General features: G+C 44.1%; 1 protein-coding gene across 7 annotated transcripts in view; it reads right to left on the bottom strand.

The window, feature by feature from the left end:
- Window positions 1–416: 416 nt before the first annotated feature.
- Window positions 417–24,490, bottom strand: part of LOC119655082 — a 122,669-nt gene continuing 98,595 nt past the window's right edge. For 6 of the 7 annotated variants that reach the window (XM_038060791.1, XM_038060809.1, XM_038060782.1 and 3 more), the window contains one exon: window positions 417–944. In XM_038060791.1, coding sequence (XP_037916719.1) covers window positions 441–944 — 504 coding nt within the window. In that variant the 3' untranslated portion in view covers window positions 417–440. Of the gene's footprint in view, window positions 945–1,481; window positions 2,022–24,490 lie in introns of those variants that run through there. The other variant, XM_038060832.1, reaches the window with a different exon arrangement.

Raw genomic sequence — 24,490 nt, 5'->3', positions numbered from 1 at the left:
TACCAGTCAACTCAGCTGTGAATGAGTACCTGAGTCAAATCAGGGTAATAATCTCGGGCGAGCGCAATGCTGACCACATTGCCTCCTAGTGTACCGTTAAGGTCTTGAATGAAGTGCTCTAACACACTTCAAGGCCCTGATCCAACATGGATTTTTGCGCCAACGATTATTATTATTATTATTATTAATATCTGCTAAGCAAAGGTTGTTTGCTACCTTAAGATATTTAGTGTCCGGGCTTACATATGAAGCATTAAAATTTGAAACAGTAATTGCCGCCCAAACACTAGGGAAAATTATAATGCAGACGTGTGAAGCAATTATCAAGGTTCTGAAAGAACACATCCAGGTAATTTATTTTTATTTATTAATAAAATAATAGAAAATATATTATGAAATACACAAAACGTAGTAAAATAAACACAAAGTAAAGAGAATTTCTATTCTTTAAATTGAGGATCAGATAAAAGTTGTGTTGCTTTTGCGTAAGTTTCGTAATCATGTAAACACTGATTAACTGATTCTGAATGTTGCGATGATGTTTGCTGGTATGGAGGGGGTACCTCCGGGTATGGCAAAAATAACGCAAAAGATGAGGTCGAAGAAGTCGGGCGTGTGTGTGGTTTATTTATGGAAATAGAATTTCGATGCAAAGTTCCTAAACGACCTTCGTATAAAATGTCGTTTATTGCTTTCTTTGCATATATTTGTTGATCGGTTGCTAAATTCCTAAATTCGAAAGCCGAATGTTTGGCTAGAACCTCCACCTCGTCATTTGAAGTTTTCATCTGTTCACACGCCATTTGAGGCAATTCATTCCGTTTTTTAAAATCCTCGTTCGCGATAGATGTGGTCTTCCTTTTCTTTCTTTCGGGTAGAGTAGGTGATGATAATGGCTGGTCAACATTTGCAAAATTTTCTCCAACTATTTCACGTACACTATCCTATAAAAAATAGTAACATTATTTTCGTATTACAGATACCACAAAATGAGGAAGGGTGGGTGCAAGTAGCAAAACAACGCAAGTGGAATTTTCCTCATTGCCTTGGAGCAATGGATGGTAAACATGTTTTAATACGAAAGCCTCCAGGAAGTGGTTCATATTACTTTAGCTACAAACACACGTTCAGTATTGTTCTAATGGCCATTGTTAACGCAGATTATCAATTTTTAATGATAGACGTAGGCACCAATGGACGAGTATCTGATGGTGGAGTATTTGCAAATACAATATTTTACAAGAAACTGTCACAAAATCGGTTTTTTTTTGCCTAAAGAAGATAATCTACCATTAAGTCACATTAATGCACCGTATGTATTCGTCGCCGATGATGCTTTTCCACTAATAGAAAATATTATTAAACCGTTCAGTATGAGAAATCTAAGCAAAGAAGGGACTATTTACAATTAAAAAATGTGTTTGGAATGATAACTTCTCGTTTTAGAGTTTTCCAAACTCAAACATCCTTTATTCACTTACCTCATTATTTATACTGTCTGTTTCTTGCTGTGTAGTGTCATCCATCGATGATAATCCCGGAACTTGGATTCCCTGTTCACGTAAAAAATCAATGTATGTGAAATATCAGAGGCTTGGTTCGTATATTTCACACGTTCCTGCTCCAGATTTGTAACTTTCGGTTACCTTCTTCAGTTTCCGTCTGTAACCGCTTCCTAGCATGTTTATTCTTTTTTTACCATTTCGCGATCAGCTCCTGGTTCAATTTCTCTTAATTTTTCAGCCAACTTATCATAGACAGCAATTTTCAAGTTTCTATTTTTATAAACGTCATTTTTGATTTTCCATATTTCAGGAAAATCTCTGTATATTGCGATGAATTCCTTCCAAAATTTGCGATTTTGGATCGTCGTCATGGTCACTACACTTCGAAAGTTCACCACCAAATGAAAATATTGCGCAACGAAGCTCAATTTCCCCATACATAGCACAACGCGTTGCGCAAATATTTACGTTGCGCAAAAGATTTCAAACATGATTGAAATTAGTCAAACAATTGCGCAACGCATCAAACACGTCCATAAATTGGCAACGCAGGCTGTTGCGCAATTTGTTTGATAATGTATGGGCCCTATTACACATTGAAGTGAATTTGCTTCATTTATACGAAATTTAACGGAGTTTCCAAGAATTGGTATCAAATGATTTACGGAGTGAAAAATTGTCACTTTGTTGGAAAATTTAAGCTTTTTAAAACTATCCACGAAAACCGGTATAATTCTGTAACAGTAAAAGATACAGTGTCCGTTCAATCGTTACAACTCAGTAACAAAAGAAAGTCGGAAGTTGGGCGCTTCGGGTGTAAAGGTTTTGTGTTCATCTTATGTGAGAAAGTTTCTATGCACGTTTTTCCTTCAGATATACATATTACAGCCATAGATGTCATGCTCAATCTAAACAAACAAACATTACGTATTACCGAACCATGAATATGTAATTCATGTACGATTTACTCCATGTACAAAAGTATACATATCTACATATGCATTTGATACACCACATGGCCATGTTCTGTGAAAAAGAAATTTGTAAATTTGAAACTCCCTTTCGCATGTATGGGGAGCCTCCCTTAAACTTCTAGGATGACATGAAGGGGAGTTTCGGATAAATTTCTAAAATATAATAATTTACTATTATTAATTTTATTTGAGCATCTGTTGAAATAAATCGGATGTATTGTATTTTGAGGCCTAGATTTCATACAGATGCACTGTTGTTCATTTTTTTAGGTTTTTCGGTTGGATAAGTTCTGACAACGAGACCTGTTTCACTATTTAAGGGACGCATTTTGAGTGCTCACTCCCCTATATTTCACCTAACATTGGGAATAAGATCAGTTTCGAAATATACTGATCGAGCCCACTCATTTAATACCTCACCCAACACAGAACACTTACACAATTGGTTTAGCCATTTCCGAGTAAATCAGCTGTACAAGGCAGACAGACAGATAAACATTGAATCGATTTTAATAAGGTTTTGTTACAGGAAAAGCCTTTAAAAATCGCAGCCTTCATACCACTAAAATCATAATAACTCAATAACTACGAATCCAAGTTGAATCGTAGTTGGGACTTCAATCTAGTATACAGAAGTTTGTTTGCGAAAATAGAGTACGCTGTGTAGAAGAAATAGCTTTCCAAATGCAAAAATTGTATTTTTCTCCCCCAAAATTGTGATGTTTAACTCAACTTTTCTCAAATTTTAACAATATACCAATTTTCTTAGAAGAAAATAATTTTCGTTTTATCCTGATAACAGTTTGTTAATAATATCCTATCCTAAGTGCTCAATTATAATCAGCTAAATGGTAACCCACTCATTGAAAAGAAATACCTACAGTGCCCGCCGTTTTGCAACATGCGTATCATTCCATTCACCTCGTCTAGGGGCAACCTGATGGGAATATGTATTTAGTAATATGCAACCCTCCTTCGTTTTCTCACGTTTTAGCATCCCTTAGCTTTCCCAATTTACTCCTTTCAATTTCCTAATTTCCATCCCGACATTCACTGATATCAAAAATTTAATATTTAGAATGATCCATTTCCAATTAAAAATTTCAATGTTTACATTCCTACTTCCCAAATACGTATTGCAAGCTGAATGTAATCGAACAAAATTAGTCTTGTACTCAATAACAGCAACAACAGGCTGTTATTGAGTACAGACAGCAACAACAGGCTGTTATTGAGTACAAGACTGTGCTATTTGCACTAGACTGCTTAACGATTTCCAAGTGTAATTCCAATCTATTTGAAAGGAAAAACACGATGAGACCAGAGAACGGAGTAATCACAAATTTCAAATGACGTCGTTATGAATTGAACTTTTATTTAAACAATCAAACTTAATTTACGAAAGGAAAGAAATAATAAAGACACTTTTTAACAGCGCGAGAGATCCGTCGTTGTTTCAGGCTGGAGGCAGAAGAGAACGATTTCTCTTCATGTGTTTCTTTCTGCCCCCAACTCATGGCACACTATCTTCGCTAGTCCTCCACTCCCGTGGTGAGCTCTACAAAGTGAAAAGTTCCGCGCCATCTATTTGTTTGCATTAGCAACATTCGAAATAAATTTCGAATGCTGCGAATCCTGCCGCGCCACATCACTCCGCCCCCAGATGAAACCTAGGGGTTTCGGCGACTGATCCCGGAACTTCGTTCACCGTTAATCCACAAAGCGGACACGACACTGCTTCGGGGCGCACACGGGTTTCAGCCTGGACAGAGAGACCGCCTTTTTGTGTCCACCGATCTCGAGCTGGAAGAAATGTTCTCCCCGCCCGAGAACGCGGTACGGGCCCTCCTATGGAGGCTGCAGCGGCTTCCGGACGGTATCCGTCCTGACCAGAACGTGCGTACACGTGTCCAGTTCCTTGGGCAAACAGGCAGGTGTGGATGAGTGTGGGGTGGGTGGTGTGGCTTTTATGCGTCGGAGATTGTCTCTCAGCAGACGCACCAACCCCGACTCTGTGAGACCCGATCTCTTGTCGAAGACCGGATCGCTTGGGAGTCTTGGGTTCTCCCCGTATACCAGCTCCGCGGGGCTGGCAGCAAATTCCTCTTGGCGTGTTGTACGTAAGTCAAGTAGGACGAGAGGTAAGACTTGGGACCAGGACGGATCGTCGCGTGCCATAATGGCGGCTTTCAGCGTCCGGTGCCAACGTTGTAGCATCCCATTGGATTGCGGGTGGTATGCAGTAGTCCGCTAGCGTTTAAAACCAAGGAGTTTGCCTAACTCAGAGAAAAGGGTGGACTCAAATTGCATTCCCTGTTCAGTGATGACCACTGCAGGGATGCCAAAGCGAGGTATCCACTCTCGACAGAGGGCTTCGGCACATGATTGCGCCGTAATGTCTTTCAGAGGTATTGCCTTAGGCCACCGCGTAAACCTGTCGATGATTGTGAGACAATACCTATAACCGTGCGAGTCTCGCAAAGGCCCTACTATGTCGAGGTGTATTCTGTGGAACCGCTTGGTAGTGCGGGGGAATGAGCCCACTTCTTTCCTTATATGCCTGGAAACTTTACACTTCTGGCATGCGATGCACTCTCTGGCCCAGGAATTGACATCCATATTCATAGAGGACCAGAAGTATTTCTCGGTGACTAACCGATTTGTTGACCTGATGCCTGGATGCGCCATGAACTGTGTGGAACGCTTCCTTGCGAAAGGTGGCCGGAATGTATGGCCGAGGTTCCTTTTCCGAGTCTTCGCAGCAAAGAGAGAGGTTTGAGCCGAAGATGGGCAACTCCCGAAATTTGTATTTGGGGTTGGATTTGAGGCTGTGAAGTGCTGCGTCATCCTCCTGCGCCTTGGCAATAGCCGAGAAATCGAGTGAGGCGGGGATGTTAACCTCGAAGACACGGGACAAAGCGTCAGCAACTATGTTGTCCTTACCGGACACGTGCTGGATGTCTGACGTAAAGTGGCTTATAAAGCTCAGGTGTCGTAGCTGACGAGGGGACGCTTTGTCGGGCTTTTGTTTCAAAGTATACGTAAGAGGTCAACGGCTGCCAAACTTGATCCACCTTTTGGTGACGGGCAGCACCTACTGCGATGTCAGAGGCATCAACAAAAACGGCTAGGGGTGCATCTTGCAGAGGGAATGCCAAGAGTGTAGCGTCGGCCAGTTGTTGACGGGATTTGTCAAACGCGCGGATAGCCTCTTCAGACCACACGATCTCTCATGTGTCCTTAGTTTTGGAGCCAGACAAGTATGCGTTCAAAACGGACTGGTGATGGGCGGCCTTTGGCAGGAAACGACGGTAGAAGTTTAGCATGCCCAAGAACCTCCTCAACTCCTTCACAGTCTTTGGACGCGGGAAGCTTGTTATCGCTTGCACCTTGTCTGGGTCGGGCTGTATTCCTTCAGGGGAAATGAAGTGGCCGAGGAATCTCACCTGTTTCTGAAGATGCATTTCTCAACGTTTAGGACTAAACCGGCCTCAAGGAGACGTTGAAAAATGCACTGGAGATGGGCTAAGGGCTCAGACTCAGTGGAACAAGCGACCAAAACATCATCCAAGTATACGAAACAGAAGTCGAGGTTTCGCAGGACCGAGTGGATGAACCTTTGAAAGGTTTGCGCCGCATTGCACAATCCAAAAGTCAATCGGGTGAACTCGAAGAGTCCAAAAGGTGTACATATTGCCGTCTTTGGAATGTCTTCAGGAGCTACTGGGATTTGATGATACGCCTTGGTTAAGTCAAAGGTCGGAAAGATGCGGCAATTCGCGAGGTGATGCGTAAAGTAGTGGATGAGTGGAATTGGATATCGGTCAGGAACATTCTGTGCATTTAGCCTTCTGTAATCCCCACATGGGCGCCATTCGCCGTTTGATTTAGGGACCATATGCAGTGGGGAAGACCAACTGGTGTTTGAGAGCCTGCAGATACCCTGTTGAACGAGTTGTTCAAACTCTTTCCGTGCAATAGCCAGTTTCTGGGATGGTAGAGGACGCACCTTCGAGAAGATCGGGGAACCAGTAGTGATAATGTGGTGCTGCACATTGTGCTCCACTGGTTTGGAGAGACTACACTTGGTAGTAATCTGGCTGAACCTTTGGAGAAGTGCCCGAACACGAGAGTCGGTAATGTCTTCCAAAAGAACGGAAAGATTATAGCCTGGGTGAGATACCATTTGGCCCGACGAATTAAGGCTGGTCGTGGGGTCTATAAGGGACTTATTTTGCAAGTCCACCAGCAATCCATAGTGACACAAGAAGTCTGCGCCTAATATGGGGAAGCTGACATCCGCCAGGATGAAACGCCACGAAAACGTCCTACGCAAGCCAAGACTCACGTCCACTTGCCTATACCCGTATGTGTTTATGCGGGAGGTGTGGTTGTGGAAAAAGTTGATGTTGCCGAGGTACGGGAAGAACCGAAACCTCCGCACCAGTATCAATGAGGTAGTTGCGCCTGCTGAGAGGGTCGTAAATTGTTAGGCGACGTGGCGCGGCGCTCTGGGTGGCCATCGCCAGGACCCCCCCGCGGACCTAGTTTTTTTGCGGTTGGCGCGAATTTACACGGTATTGTACACTTGGTGGCTTTATCGCCGAATCTGCGGTGGTACCAGCAAATCCTTCGGTCCGTGGACTGTCCTGACGACCTGCTACCCGAACGCCCTTTTCGAGTGGCAAACCGCGAGCGAGCTCGCGATCTGTTAAGCGGCTATCTCGCGCCTCAAGTCGCTCACCTCATCCAACGTTGGTTGAACAGCCGCCATGGTTGGGCGTACGTACACCTCCTGCACCTGGTGGGCCGTCGCTGCCGGTTCCTCCAAGGAACCGGAGACGCAAGCTAGGATCGCCTGGGTGCCCTTCGGGAGTCGTCGCAGCCAGAGCGACTTGATCAGGTCATCGCCGATCTTGCTCCCACCCAATTGCCTTATTTCGCGAAGCAATTGGCTGGGAGTTCGATCACCCAACGTTAAACCCGCCAGCAAGTGGTCTAATTTTGCCGACTCGCTTGCCAACAGGCGCCTGATCAACTCGCTCTTGAGCTGCGTGTATGATGTCGACTTCATTACATCGGACACCACAAGAATCGACTCTTCATCCAGGCCGACCACCGCATAGTTGAAGCAGGTCGCGTCCGATGTGATTCCGGACATTTGGAACTGCGCTTCCAAATGTATGAACCACAGCTCCGGGTTCCGCTGCCAAAATGGAGGAACACGCACGGCGAGGACGGTCACTTGCCGGTCCGATGGGCCTGCCGCGTCTTTGTTGTCGTTTAACATCTTGACTAACCAAAAAGAAACTACTTTGCGACGCGAGTATTTAAACGAAGACGCGGTGAAACTGTGCTAACTACACGGCAGCCCGAACCCACAAATGCACGCACGCACAAAGAAATCACCACCGAAGCGGACGCTTTTAAGCGCAGACCGAAACCACTTTCCAGAACTTCGCCTAGAGAGCGTCTCCTGCAGCGGGTATAATATTTATTGCTGCTTTAGCTATTTTTGACTAGTTTACATATAAAAAGAAAAAAAATATAAAATATCCTTAAATTCGCTGTTGCTGCGCTCGGTTGAATTCCGGCTCGGGCTGGCGTGAATGCGAGTGGCCGTCGCGGGTGATTCGATGCTGTTGCGACGATGGTGACGACAGCTGCGGCGTCGCTGGTGGAGGCGGCGCGTCGATACTGGAGACGGCAAGCGTGGCTGCGGCTGCTTCTACGGTGACTGCGGCGGCGTCTCTGGTCGGTGCGTCGGCGGCTCTGGTGGCTACGGCGGCTTCTCTGGTGGCTGCGGCGGCGTCTTTGGTGACTGCGGTGGCGTCTCTGGTGACTGCGGCGGCGTCTCTGGTGGCTGCGGCGGCTTCTCTGGTGGTTGCGGCTGCGTCTCTAGTGGCTGCGGCAACGATGGTGGCTGCGGCAGCGACGGCAGCGGCTACGGCGTCGGCGATGGTAGCGACGTTTGGCGCTGCGGTGCTAACGTCTGGCGCTGCGGTGCTGATGTCTGGCACTGCGGGGCTGGTACCTGGCGCTGCGGTGCTGACGTCTGGCGTTGCGTGCTCTTCGGGGTCACCACTTTGTGCTATTTGCACTAGACTGCTTAACGATTTCCAAGTGTAATTCCAATCTATTTGAAAGGAAAAACACGATGAGACCAAAGCACGGAGTAATCACAAATTTCAAATGACGTCGTTATGAATTGAACTTTTATTTAAACAATCAAACTTAATTTACGAAAGGAAAGAAATAATAGAGATACTTTTTAACAGCGCGAGAGATCCGTCGTTGTTTCAGGCTGGAGGCAGAAGAGAACGATTTGTCTTCATGTGTTTCTTTTTGCCCCCAACTCATGGCACACTATCTCCACTAGTCCTCCACTCCCGTGGCGAGCTCTACAAAGTGGAAAGTTCCGCGCCATCTATTTGTTTGCATTCGCAACATTCGAAATAAATTTCGAATCCTGCCGCGCCACAAGACTAACGTCGAGCCTCTAATTAGGGCGAATGTAGATGCATTTGATAATGCGCGAACAAACTTCAAGGTCGGGCTCAGTGACAACGCTAAATTAGCGGGTCTGGACCAGCTGCTAAGGTGGACCGGCCATCAGCTGGACGAGAGGAGTTGCTGAAGAGCTGCTGTCGGGTATATTGTAAATTTAATTCTGAGGAGAAGGAGTTCGACCTAGGTGTGCACCATGGTTCCTTGAATTGTGAAGATGCCGGCAGGGCAAATTAATCAGATTAAGAGCAACTTTGTTGTTGTAAATTGCATAATATTAAGGTAATAAATCTGGTTATGTTAATTTTCACATTGATGAAAATCTATATTTTGATAATAAGATTTTAGCAAAGTAATTTCTTTTGAAACGACGAATGGTCCATCATTGGAGAATACAACAATCCAAGGGAAAGAAGGATGCCGGAAATAACGACGAATATAATCAAGCTGCCTAGCTCCATCCACGCGTCTTGAGGAGGACGGCTACCAGTAGGAGGTGTTTGTTTCTTTATTTCCTTTTTCCTCCGCGCGGAAATTTCAACGAATGACAAATTATTAAAGAGCAGAAATGTAGTGATTCGAGACGTCAATGCCCACGCAAGATAAATTTCTTTCACTAGTGCAGAATATGAGAAAATTGTGTGGTTCTCAGTGCGTGTATGAGTGCTATGTGGTTTATTATTATTCATTATTAACATATTACATATTATGCAAAATTCACAGATTTACTGCAAATATTCGAATATGGTGAATTCCCCGCGGAAGTTAATTATTTATTCTTGGGTCATTACTTCGATCGAGATAACCATTACTGTTAAAAATCTTCTTATTGCTCGTCCATAAAATAAAATATCCTATCAAATCCATTAACAAAGATACGTAGATTTATATTTAACACACATCTATAGATACATAGACTTCGTTTATCTCATTCAATCATCATAATAAATTCACTTGCAGGCTCTATAAACATAATTTTTTATTGGGTCATTTACCCAGTCGCTAAATTTGCAAAATTAAGTACACCGCAAACATTTTGCTTATCAATATTACTTGCAATGCAATTTGAAGTACCAGTGCTCGTACTATTTTTCTTTCTACAAAAAGTAGAAATATTAACCAGTATTTGGATGAGCATACCCTTTAAGGTTTTATACATTAAAAATTGTCGATTGTAATTATTGATTTAATATAAATATTGTACATAGCATTAAGAACATCAGTGGGAAAAAAAATATTAAGCATTCAATATCGGTATTTTCCTGGCTGGTTTTGCCATCAATTATATAAAGTGTTCTCTCAAGTACATACCACATATGTACATACATATCTTTCTTAAACATCCTCTCGGACTGAAGCGGTCAGACAGGAAGTTTCCACCATGTCCGGAAAATTTGTTTATACCACTTGTAATTCATGAATTTGAAGATGTTAGAACGGATGTAGAAATCGACGCAATTGTGGAGCACATGCACAAATTGCGAAAATTATCCTTATTTATTTGGGAACCGGATCTTGTGAGCTCATAAGAGAGAAGGTTTTATTAGATTTATATTTTTTTTATTAAGGTTTTGTGTGAAACAAAACCCTGGGGGGGGGGGGGGGCTCCCCATACATGTGAATGGAGGGTGCGAAATTTTTTTTCATTTTTTATCAAGTGAAAGGGCTGAATTAGTACTTTTCGAAACTGGTTTCATATTTGATATCGGGTGAAACAGGAGAGGGGGCCTGAAAATATAGTCTCAAAAAGTGCAACAGGTTTCGTTCTTAGAACCTATCCAACCGAAAAATCTGAAAAAATCACAGTGGTGCATCTCTACGAAATCTAGGCTTCAAAATACATAGTTCGAACAATTCCGGTCAGGCGACGTAAACCTTCAAAGTGAGCCACATGCACATCCAGCACCATCGATTGATAACGAGGAGCTGCGTGTGCTAGGCGAATCCGACATACGTCAGTCTGTGGACGACATTGCAGAGAAACTGGGCGTACACTATTCGACAGTTTCCCGGCACTTGCAGCAACTTCGAAAGGTGAAAAAGCACGAGAAAATTGGGTACCGCAAGCCCTTATGGAGCAAAACATGGCGCTTCGAATGGACATTTGCAGTTCTTTACTCACCCGCAACAGAAGCAACCCTTTTTTGCACTGAATAGTGACATGCGATGAAAAGTGGATATTATACGACAATCGTCGCCTGTCAGCGCAATGGCAAGATGCTGATGAGCCACCGAAGCATATGCCGAAACCGAGCCTCCATTCGAAGAAGGTAATGGGGACTGTTTGGTGGTCTAGAGCTGGAGTTATCCACTATTCTTTTTTGGCACCTGGAAAAACGATAAATGCACAGAAATATTGTGCCCAACTCGAGGAAATGCACCAAAAATTTAGTATTCAACGGCCGAGATTGGTCAACAGAGATGGTGTGATACTCTTTCACGGCAATGCACGACCTCATGTATCCAGAACAACGATTCAAAAGTTGACCGAATTGCAGTACGAGACTCTGCCTCATCCACTGTATTCACCGGACCTTTCGCCAACCGACTACCACTTTTTTAAGTATTTGGATCATTTTTTGGCGGAAAAACAATTTAGGAACGAAGAGGCTGTCAAAATTGCCTTCGACGAATTTATCAACACCCGACAGTTAGACTTCTACGAAACTGGCATTCATGCTCTTCTTCTTCTTCTTTCGTTGGGAAAAGTATTTTAAATCGACTGGCACTGTTTGAGCGCTTTCCCACAAGCCATCGACCGCCTAAGTCCGCGTCAACATCGACAGTAGTCACCGACAGTGATTGCTGCAAGGTCAGCGTACGTCGCAAAACACTCAAATTTCACAACAAACATTAGCAATCGAATTAAATTAACGTTCGTGTCTAGTACGGGAATTTGCTGAGCGCCCGAGCGGCCGAGTAAGGAGCAAGGAAATTCAGGAAATTAATGTAGTGTAAAAAAAAGTTAATAAAGTGCTAATCATAGTAAAGAAGTGTGGTTTCCTTTACTGCGGTTACTGAACTCCCAAACAACTGGAATTCTGGTAAGACCCTAACTTTAAAGAATCTTTCCATAGGCTTCAACCGTACTCGACAGCGAGGGACAAAGGGGCAGGAGACCGTCGCTCCCAAGAAGTAAGCGCGCCTAGTTAAATACTAGGCTGGACTTGGGATGACCTGTGCTCTAATATAAGACTCCCAAACAATTGGTCCGTCGAGCCGGATAGGATGCCAAACTAGTTTCCTTCACGTAAGTATCTGCAAATGACTTATAATTTATAATTTGAAACAAAGTCAATTTCATTAAATTTTGTGTGCTCGTGTTAAAGTTAGAAGTCAAAAGACTACAAACTTGTTAGTGTTCCGCCGCGACAATACTGAACGGCACGTATAGTACATCGGTAAAATTATCGGTGCTTTGTTTGTGCTGGAGCAACATATGTTAGGAGCGACTAAAGGAAAGTTCGTTGACATGTTGCGTCTCCTACGTTTCCAGTGCACCATTTTGTTGTTACGTGGGCGCGTTCAGACCTAAAGGATAGGTCCTCACAGTGTTGCGCTTCCCACGTATTCAGCGCCCCGTTCAGAGTATTGCCATTGCGGAGTGGAAATCACTAATTTATTGTTGCGGCGCTCAAATTAAGAGTGCAAAATTATTATTGTTGCGGCGCTCGAATTAAGAGCGCAAAGTAATTATTGTTGAGGCGCTCAAATTAAGAGCGCAAATTTATTATTGTTGAGGCGCTCAAATTAAGAGCGCAAAGTTATTATAGTTGAGGCGCTCAAATTAAGAGCGCAAAGTTATATTATAGTCGCGAAGCTCGGCATTATCGCGATCTTCAAATTTTGCCAGAATGGAGATTCGGGCAATTATGATGCCCAGCAGGAAAGGGTCACAAAACTTGAAAGTGTGAGGGAGTCCCTAGTCAAACTCCGGCAAGAAGAAAGGACGCGGGAGCGTTTTGCTGCGGCATGGGAACAAGTGCAACAGCTTTATTGGGATTTCCTCGCCGGCCCCAGCCACCTTCTTCGCCAAAATGCTTATAAGTTACTTATTTTCGCGAAAATAAATTATCTGTAATAATCGGTATTTACAATTCGACTAAGGAGCTGATTGGGCGTGTTCATCGCGATCTCATTCCCGAAAGCTCCCCCGTCGATGTAGAATCCACAGGTGGTAGGACAACATCAAGTCCGCGCCCCGGACCTTCAGCAGAGCTCGAGGAGAGACGAAGGACGCGACAAAACAACCGGAAAACTTGTTCTCTAGAGAATGGTTTAGTGACATACCGTTGCGACAAGAGGCTTCGGGCTAAGAAGCTCCAAGAACGAAGGCATTGCTTATTGGAATCGTGGCGATAGACCTCGTCCTTGTCCACCAGTCCCTGATATTCCTTCGTTTGATGGGGACCTTCGTCACTTTGAGTCTTTCCGCAGTATTTTCCAATCAGTCTATTAAGGATCTGATATTGGGCGAGCAGAGAGACTAATGATGCTGCAGAGCAAATTAAAAAGTGATGCGAAGAGAGTCGTAGAGCACTTACGAGTGCATGGGGAGAACTACGAGAAGGCCTGGGAACTTCTGGATCGACGCTACAGTAATCCTCGGGCGCTGGTAGAAAAGGAGATCCAGGCCCTACTAGATCTTCCCCATATAACGTTACAAGACCCCAGCACCATTGGAAAGGCACTTGACACAATGCGCTCAGTGGTTCAAAACCTAAGGAAGGCTGAGTTCAATTGTAATCAAGGTGTACCTTTCATACCTTTTATTCTTACCCGTAAAATGGGTATCTCCACCCGACGGGAATTTGACTCATTGCTTAAGCAGCCAAAACTTCCCGTAACAATTGATGATATTGATCTGTTTCAGCATTCTCCTAAACGGCCTCTTCCAGTGAACTACCCTGCTTAGGCGTTGGCCAAGCTCGCGCACTAGATCCTGGATGTTTAACTAGAGGACCGTGGTTGCTCTCGTTCCGGGTTGCCGAAACTTAACTTCGGAACGATGGGGTAATCAAACACCACTGAAACAGAAAACACTAAAGGGGTTAGGAATAATACTTACTTGATTTGCTTGGCTTAAGTAAATGAAAACACTCGCGACTCCACTTCAACAAACCTTTATTTTCTAATCACAATATTCTATTTCTCTCTTATTAATAATTTTTACTTAATTAATCTCAAAAGCGATTTAAAGTAATTCCCGCGCGTAAAGTGTTCTCGGATAGAACCCTTTAGCTCTGTTCAGAGGCTTGTTAACAACTCAAAATTAAAAGTAACGTTATTCTTAAAATCACCTATGTTTGACCCTTCCGTGTTTACACATTGCTAAGAAAGTGTTCTTGTACACAACACAATAACACTTGTTTATTATTATAAATTTGGTTGTCGGCGACAAATCGACACCTGCTGTTGCGCTGCGAACTGCTGACACGGAAGAAAGTCATGTCGAGGCCAAATATACCATTGGTAGGTAACATGCTGATGCAAAGGCGGAAAAGAATCTCGTGATGTCCAAACAGGCCATTTGCATTGCATGTGATGTAACGACGGAAGAGGTTAAATGCGCAGGCAGACTGGGTTTCATGGGGCTAGCTCCAAAGATGCGGCTGCTGGAGAAAATCCGGTGAAATCGCTTGAACATCCTCCCGCGCAAAGAAAGTCCAATTGCCTGGACCTGGACTGTTATCTATTGGCAAACGGTCCCAAGTTTCTGGATATGGAAACTCTTGTATTGGTGTCACTCGTTGCCAGCTTGCATTCTAAGGGTGTAAGGCCATCCTTCTACCTCTAACGATCGAAATGATGGCGCCCAAAACGGAAACCCCTAAGTAGTGCGTAGCGCCTTAATAACCCCTTCCATCAATAGCCAGTCCCCTGGTAGATCTCCGATTGCTGCAGAATTGTCTTCCGGGTGTTGATGTGTTGTTTTTTTCCGATGAAGTCGATTGTCTTGTTAGTATTATACATATCAAAGCTTATGCCTAATTTTCTTTTTGCGGAAGGGTCCACAATTTTGTTTGTTCTTAAATGTATCGTTCTTATTTTCTTCATTGTGTTCATTATTCTTTTATAATCGAATCTGCTCTTTTAAAAATTATAATAAAAAAGGCTATTTAACCCTAGGACTTTGTTACAAGAGGATGAAAATGAAGAATGTAATAATTACACAAATATAAATACTTGGTCGTTTTTACAAACGCCTGGAAAACTTGAATCGTTTAATTGGATGCTATTTTGCTTGTATATGATGTAGTTATCATTATGTTCATATGCATTTTGTGTTTATAGTTAATTTTAGTGTTGATTTAGAAAATATTCATACTTCACAAAATCACCACATTTCGTTTTTTGCTTACTATTTCTGCAATATTTTTACTCTTAGTTAATTGTTCTCAGATTACTTATATTTCGTTTTTTTTCATTGTGCACTTAAGTGTGCTACCTATTGGTAGTAATTAAACTACACGCGTAGTAATCAAAATTACTCGAAAGCGATTCAATGCCTAGGGAATACCTCATCAGCTCAGTTTCACGATGACGTACCACGGTAAAGAAATGTGATCCATCAAGCGTTGACTTTGCACATTTGAAATCAGAGCGCCGGCTGCCCCAGACATTGAATCACTTTTGCACGCGTCTGCATTCATTTTTGCTTGCACTCATGCTACCAACAACAACACATATCCAGCGACCGTCACCCAACATAACAAAAAACAAAAAACAATCAAAACAAATCTGATACCTTGACACCATGCTACTGTTCTTGACCGTGACTTTTTTGCCGCCGGTCTGTTGTTAATTTGTATTAGTCACTTATTTACAATCCATTTATACACAAGAATTTTACGTAGGTTAGTGATTATTATTTAATTTCATTTATTTACATTACAATTTCGGATCCAACTACGGTTTTGTTTTTTTTTTTACATGGAAATGTATACACAGGAATTCTAGACTGAGGAATTTGCGGGTGACATGATACCTATAGGGTTTGTCGATTCTTGACCCCATCTCCCGTGCTGCCGATCCGCTGTTGCTAGATGGCTTATAAAGGTAGGGTGATCGTCATCCCCCTTTCGCTTCTTTCTGGCTAACCGTACCCAAATACCTACGATAACGGCCCCTACTAATAACCCTGCCAAAGTACAACCGTGGGGAATGTATTGTTTGAACACATTATCGTCATTAATTACTCCATCGAGTTCTCTCTTTAATGTGGCTATAAGGTGCTTGTTGTCCCGGACGAGACTGATCTCGGTTGATGGAAGATTAGACCGAGGAGTGACTGTTTCATACACCTTTGTCCAGTTTACTGTAATGGCTCGTGGAATCTCTTTTATCTGGAAGGGGACCTCGCCCATGGTACAATAGTCGAGCTCTACTAGAGAAACAGGAAACCGAATTTCTAACTGAGTGTCATTACACGTGATTGGTATTTTATCAACTTGCCCTTTGAATATCACTCCAACATGGGGGCTAATGCGACCGATGTAGGTCTCACTGCTCCACCGCGTGGTCGAACACCAATCCTTTAATTGTTGGCCTCCCCGTATAATTTCCTTAATACATGATGGTCCAGAGCGTAACAATTTTGTCTCATATAGACGAGGGAGAATCTCTGTAGACTCTTCCTCGAAGAAAAACTTGTCAGCATTGGGCCCAACGAATAGGATGCGGAATGGTACCGTTGTCCCCAAGTCCCAAGTGTTATTTTTAGAATCTGGAGGGGTGATAACTGCTACCTGTCTAAATTCCTCTTTATACGCAAGAGGAATTGTATATTTGATCGTAACGAGATCATTCTGAAGCCATGCAGACACTCGATTAACCTCGAACACTCTTTCTGGCTCATCTTGTTTCGGCAGGACTACCCCAGGGACCTCCCTATTAACCTGGCTTATAAAAGCCGCCAGTTCCTTGGTAGGTCGAATGTTTCGTAATTGCTCATGTTTGGCAACGATTTCGCTAATTAATGTTTTAATTCCTAGGGAGAACTCCGACAGCTCCTGCCTTAACATTTCTTTCCCCTGCTGCTCCATTAGCTGATTTATCTGGTTCTCCACCTGATGGTACTCTAGGTCCGTGATGTTTAACGTTAACGCTGCGACTTTTGTCTGTTGATGTCTAAGAGCTTTCACTTCCTCGCGAATAGCTATGTCTCGGTAACTAAGGTAAGCTACTGTCCCCGCCGCTAAGAGACCTTGGATATACTTAGCCCCTGTTTTCAATAAACTACTTGATATAATGGGGACTATACCAAAGGCCCGCCTAACTCGGTTTTCCTTATAGGAAGCGGTCAACCGTCGATTAACATCAGCGACTTGGAGTTCGCTTGCAAGTTTCAGCTCGTTGCAATGTTCTTGGACTTCCTCCACCATCTGCCGCTCACATATCCTATGGAACTTTTCCAACTGTTGCGACATTGTGTCGAGATCACACGTGAGGTTTACTGAGGTTGCAATAGTATATTTTAGGTCAAATGCCTTTACCTGCACTAATCCCAATTCCAAAATTCTGGTTTCCAAGACCGGGTCCACTGCCCAGGACACCACTGTGGCGGGCATTAGGCATATACACAGCAGAGTAGCCACTTGCGCTAGAGACCACGGCTTCCATCCTTTTCCGCTTCGCGTTCGGGAGGGAATGTTAGGTGGAACCTTGTCCGGTTCTAACGCATTATCATCTGCTTCCTGCGCTTGAGAGGGCTCAGCTTCCTCTTCCGGAAGAAGGGGAACCAGCTGATGCACGGCACGATGTATATTGTCCCTACCAGCAGTTTTTAATTTTACTTGACGGATGGTGCCCTGTAGATCTGGAAAAACTTCTAACACTCGCCCGGTCTTCCAATCTAATGGCCTGTGACCACTTTCTTTGATTAGAACAAGTTCACCTGGCCTCAGTTGCCTACCGGGGGCCTTCCATTTATACCGCTTCTGTAGATACCCCAAATAGTCAGTCTCGAATTTGGCCCAGAAATGCTTCTGCAGTTCCTGGATCTGAAGCCATTTTTTGGTTGCTGGGAGACTTTCATTTAGATCTTCCCCAGCCGGAGGTGACAATAGGCTTCTTTGAATGATGAAATGTGCAGGAGTTAGTACCTGTAGGTCATGACTATTATCAGCCAGCGGATACAATGGTCGGCTGTTTAATATTGCTTCCCATGTGCAGACGGCAGTTTGAAAATTTTCATATGTCAGGTTCGAAATTGAAGGCATCCGCTTTATGTAGCGTTTTAGACTCCCCACTGCTGCCTCAAACAGCCCTCCGTAGTGGCTGGCTCTTGGGGGATTATGATGCCATACGATCTGACGCTGAGCCAACCTCTCCTCGCATTCACTGGTCAACTTTCCCCAGGCTTCCCTGAGCACTTTGGAAGCCCCTACTAAGTTTGTGCCGTTGTCGGAGCGAACCATTTTCGGCTGGCCTCGCCGGCTTACGAACCTTTGAAACGCAGCCAAAAATGCATTTGTGGTGAGATCCGTACAGAGCTCTAAATGTATCGCTTTAGTAGACATACATACGAAGACCACTATGTAGACCTTCATAGATTTTGTGGTCCGTAAATTTGATGCTTTTTTTATACTGGACGCCCCGTATAACAGATCATCCATATAGAACGCGTTCTTGATGATCCAGTTGATCTCCTCATCAGGAGCATTGTCGTCTGCCACCTGGTGAAGCGTTCGAATTGCTTGCCAGGGTGCACAGTCTAACCCGTAGGTCACCGTTTTCAAGTAAAACTCTCTTATCGGTTCTTGAGGCTTCGCCCGCCAGAGAATCCTAAGCTTGATCTGATCCTCCGGTCTCAAAAGTATCTGCCGATACATCTTTGTAATGTCACTAGAGTATACATACGCAAACCTGCGTATTCTAGTGACAATGTCGAGAATATGGTTTTGCAACTTTGGACCGGGATGGATCATCTCGTTAAGGCTCTCACCATTTGATGTCGGACTGGAAGCATTGAAGACATTCCGCAATTTCGTCGACGTGGCCTCTTGGCGAACCACGCTTAAATACGGGATATAATATACTTCGCCGCTAGTGTCAGATTGATGATCCTTTGGAACTTCAGCCATGTGGTCCAAATTAAAATATTCTTCCATAAACTCATCCGATTTGAGCTTGTGGTCTTTGTTTTTCAACCACCTTTTCTCCTGACCGAGATAGTGCTGCACAGCCTTGTGGTACGAGTTTCCTAGTTTAATATTATCTTGTCGCCACGGGGTCGGTACCACGTATCGGCCATCGTTCTCTCGGTAATGACCCTTTACGAATAGGTCCTCACAAATTTCGTCATCTATGCGACTAGATTCATCTCTACTTAGGGGCATGTCCCAAAAAGCCCTTAAGTCCTATTCCCATTCCTTGATAGTGACATGTGTTGAGGTGAACTTCGATACCGAGGATTCCGCCGGACCAGACACAATCCATCCCAATTTCATGTTCTGGAGCAGGAAACTATCTACGGTTTCTACTCCATTAACGAAAAGTTGTGGAAGGATACTAGACCCTAATAAAACTGGAACGTGAGATGCATGTTCCGTTACGGGGTCCGCCAACTTCTTCCCTTGAAACAATGCCTTTACTTGCGGCGGTACCTGTGGAAGGGAACCTTTAGTTACCCGTCTGACTACTAACGCTTTAGTGCTGACCTCGGAACCATCGTCCAATTTAAGGGTGAGACACACAACCGCTGACACTTTCCCTGCTGACACACCACCTACCTCTGAAATTTCGATGTTGGTCTTTTTCTTTTTTAACCGAAGTTTCTGTACTAGATCTTCGGTTATATAGCTGCTCTGACTACCTTGATCGATCAAACACCGAACTGGAACGGCATGTCCTTCTCTTGCCTCTAGCTTAACGACAGCTGTTGGAAGAACGGTTCCGGACCATGACAATGCTGTCGAATTTTTGGCATGATGAACAGCAGAAGACGGGTTATCCCCTTTGCACGGATGCATGGCAGTAAGATGTTGCCCTTTGCATATTTCGCATTGGAGATTCTTGCGTTTATTGCACGCTTCCCCCCTGATATATTTGTGAGAGAGACAGTAAATGCAAACATGATAACGGCGGAGCAGTTTCTCCTTGTCGGTACTTTCAATGAATTGAGGACACTGGGTTGTGAAGTGCTTCCCCATACATAAGAAGCATTTAATCCGGTTTCTCTTTTCACCTTCCGACTTGGAGAGCAAGGCTATCTCCTTCTGGGTTTTTCTCTTATTCCCAAGATCCTCCGCCTTGGATATCCCACTTAGACCATCCCAACCGGGGGACATGACCACATATCTATTTTCTAGAAATTGGTCGATGTCGTTTATCGTAACGGGCATTTTCGGATCTCGTAACGTTAAGTCGAACTCCCTCCCAGTTGTCATATCCATTTTCCTCGTCAGGACGAACGGAATGAATGGAATACCTTCATCTGCATTGAATCCTGCTTTCTGTAGGTTCTGAACTGCGGAACGCATGGTATCCAATGCTCTTCCCAGCGTTCTAGCCTCCCTTTGGTTTATCTGAGGTAAGTCAACTAACGCCTGAATTTCCTTTTCTATTAAGGCCCGACGATTACTGTACCTTCGGTCAAGAAGAACCCATGCTTGTTGATAATTCTCTCCGTATATCCCTAAATGGTCGATTACACGTTTTGCATCGCCTCTTAACTTGCTCTGAAGCATCATTAAGCGCTCCGCAAAACCGATTTCAGAACCATCGTATACAGAGTTAAAGAGGCTTTTGAATGGTTCGTATTGACTGATGTCCCCACTGAATATTGGAATATCTGGGATTGGTGGGGCGGGTCTAAAACGATATCCTGAGTTCCAAGGGGAAAAATGGCTCGAAGGACCAAAATGGTTTGGCCGGGTCTGGCTGGGATCCAAGAAGGATTCTGAGCGGTTTGGTCCAGGAGTCCGCAAATATTCTGGGCGGGGCTGACTAGGGTCTAATAAATAGTCCGGTCGTAGATGGGTGGGGAAGGGCCCAAGATTAGATGTACGCGGTTCGTCTCTCCACGTTTGATAATTTTGTCTATCCTTATCACAGGCCCCCCATGCCCCTCCGAACGCAACTTCACACCTGCTTGAACTCCTGGGCAGATCCCTAGCTGTCGCTTCACCTTGGAGTCTGTCGTTGACGTCCATGCCCAAGTCTCGTTCTAATAACTCTGTTTCAACTTGTCTTGGGACGGCCCCCCTATTCGAACTTCCTTCACCGGGATCTATATAATTTTGAGGCACTGGCGGGAGCTTAGGGACTTGTTCCCTAACTGACCCCAAAGTTAACGGGTCGACTTCTGTTTGTCTCTCCTCAGGAATAAGAGAGGGATGAACTCTCTCAACGAACTCCTTTGTTTTCAAATAAACTGATTGCATGAGTCCCAGCTTATTCTCTCGAAAATATATTAAATCTGCCGAGGGATTCAATAATAGAAGCCGTTAATGTTCTGCAATGAACTCTAAATAGATCTGCCGGACCTCACTCCACGCGGTTTCAAAGCGTTCCTTAGTTCGCTTTTCCTGCCGCAGTTTGCATAGCGTCTCGCGAACCTCTTCAATTTTCAAAACCCGCTTTTGCTGAGCTTCAATGATCTCCTGGATCTCCATTTTTGGTTCTATTTCAACTGGTTGTCACTTAATTGAATTAAATATTTCCGTTTGGTACGGACAGTGTATATGAACGACACACAGAATACGTGGGAGGCGCAACACTATAAAGACCTTCCCTTTGGTCTGAACGCGCCCACGTAACAACAACAATAATAAAAATACACACCAACGATGTTAGAGTGTCGTTAGAGAAACGTGGGAGGCGCAACACTATAAGGACTTTGCCTTGGGTTTGAACGCGCCCACGGATCAACAACACCACAAAAATTCACACCAACGATGTTGGAGTGTCGTTAGAGAAACGTGGGAGGCGCAACACTATAAGGACTTTGCCTTGGGTTTGAACGCGCCCACGGATCAACAACACCACAAAAATTCACACCAACGATGATAGAGTGTCGTTAGAGAAACGTGGGAGGCGCAACACTAAAAGGACTTTGCCTTGGGTTTGAACGCGCCCACGGATCAACAACACCACAAAAATTCACACCAACGATGTTGGAGTGTCGTTCGAGAAACGTGGGAGGCGCAACACTATAAGGACTTTGCCTTGGGTCTGAACGCGCCCACGGATCAACAACACTACAAAAAATCACACCAACGTTGATAGAGTGTCGTTAGAGAAACGTGGGAGGCGCAACACTATAAGGAGTTTGCCTTGGGTTGAACGCGCCCACGAATCAACAACACTACAAAAAATCACACCAACGTTGACGTTCAAGTAGTGTTTTATGTTGTGTAGACGAAACACAATCACTATAATTTCCCGCACTTTATATATATTTTTTTCACAAGAGAAATTATTTTTATAATAGTAATTTTCTTTAAAAACTTACTTTGGATCGTTATCCGGCTCGACGGACCAGCTGTTTCAGCATTCTCCTAAACGGCCTCTTCCAGTGAACTACCCTGCTTAGGCGTTGGCCAAGCTCGCGCACTAGATCCTGGATGTTTAACTAGAGGACCGTGGTTGCTCTCGTTCCGGGTTGCCGAAACTTAACTTCGGAACGATGGGGTAATCAAACACCACTGAAACAGAAAACACTAAAGGGGTTAGGAATAATACTTACTTGATTTGCTTGGCTTAAGTAAATGAAAACACTCGCGACTCCACTTCAACAAACCTTTATTTTCTAATCACAATATTCTATTTCTCTCTTATTAATAATTTTTACTTAATTAATCTCAAAAGCGATTTAAAGTAATTCCCGCGCGTAAAGTGTTCTCGGATAGAACCCTTTAGCTCTGTTCAGAGGCTTGTTAACAACTCAAAATTAAAAGTAACGTTATTCTTAAAATCACCTATGTTTGACCCTTCCGTGTTAACACATTGCTAAGAAAGTGTTCTTGTACACAACACAATAACACTTGTTTATTATTATAAATTTGGTTGTCGGCGACAAATCGACACCTGCTGTTGCGCTGCGAACTGCTGACACGGAAGAAAGTCATGTCGAGGCCAAATATACCAGTTGGTAGGTAACATGCTGATGCAAAGGCGGAAAAGAATCTCGTGATGTCCAAACAGGCCATTTGCATAGCATGTGATGTAACGACGGAAGAGGTTAAATGCGCAGGCAGACTGGGTTTCATGGGGCTAGCTCCAAAGATGCGGCTGCTGGAGAAAATCCGGTGAAATCGCTTGAATATGATCCATTTCTGGAAAATAGATACACAGTTATGTCTCCCAGTTGGGAGGGGTTGGGCGGACTCGCGAAGGTTCAAGTAGAAGAACATCCCGTTGCCCCTTAGGTGGTCGGAAAAAATCGCACAAGGAAATTTCTCTTGCCGCAAAGGCACAAGGGGGGAAATAAAGCGGTTTCCATGCTAAATTTGTATGGAAGATCATCTGGTGTTAAAATGTTCACGGCTAATAAACAGCAAGGACAACGGGAATCTGCTCCGGCATTATGGTATATGTGCCTCCTGTGCCTCCCATAAGTACAAAAAAGGTACGGAATCTCAAAGGCGTAAGTCTTTGAAATGCGAGCATTGTCATGGGCAGCATGAAACAGTATTGCATCTCGGCAAAGACGAATGGGGCGGGTCATGCATGCAAGGGAGTATTTCTCATCACGCGGAAAACTCTACAAAACTTGCCTATTCCGAAACTATCTTGCCCACAGCTGTAATAAAGATAAAGGCAAAGGATGGAAGTATAATTTCAGTTCGGTGCTTGGTGGACCAAGGTAGCCAGAGCAGCTATATCACTGAGGAGTTAGTTCAAAGGCTGCGACTAACTAAGAATAGAACCAATGTGGAAGTATGCGGGGTGGGGGGAGTATCCGCAGGAAGAGTGTCCTCAATTGTCGGGTTGACTCTTAGCTTAGAGGATGGTTCAAACTTGGAAACGAAGGCGCTGGTAGTCAAGCGAGTTACCAAACGGGGTCTCCCTCGTCCACCTAGGAGAATTAGTTCATTGTTCCCAGGGAGGAGCCTGGCAGATCCGGTTACAGATTACGCTTCGCATGTTCCAGTTCTTCTAGGTACTAATGCCCTTCCTCAATTATTTTTGGAAGGAGTGGAAGTTGTGGAAGGATTTTTAGCTCAAAATACTCGACCTGGATGGGTAGTATCTGGTTCTGCAGCACTGCCTGCTTCTAAAGTTCTCTTTGGAGGAAATTGAAAATAAGGCTGTGAAGCGTAAAGTCGCATCAATTCGAAAGGTTCTCGCTCCTTCCGAAATTCATCATGTACAGTCGAAGTTGAACCCGGCTGATTGCGCATCAAGAGGAATGAGATTGATCACGTGCCTGAGATTAAAAACAACTGAACGGGATAACGTGAACCGTGCAGTGCATCAGCTTGTCCCATTACTACCGGAGGGTGGTAAGCCGCAACCGGATTTATCGACAGACGGCAGGCCTAAACCGGGGGACGAAGT

Source organism: Hermetia illucens, chromosome 1 (assembly GCF_905115235.1).
Source record: "Hermetia illucens chromosome 1, iHerIll2.2.curated.20191125, whole genome shotgun sequence".
NCBI lineage: Eukaryota > Metazoa > Arthropoda > Insecta > Diptera > Stratiomyidae > Hermetia > Hermetia illucens.
Note: the sequence above shows the minus strand (reverse complement) of the source record. Positions and strands in the feature narration are given on the sequence as shown.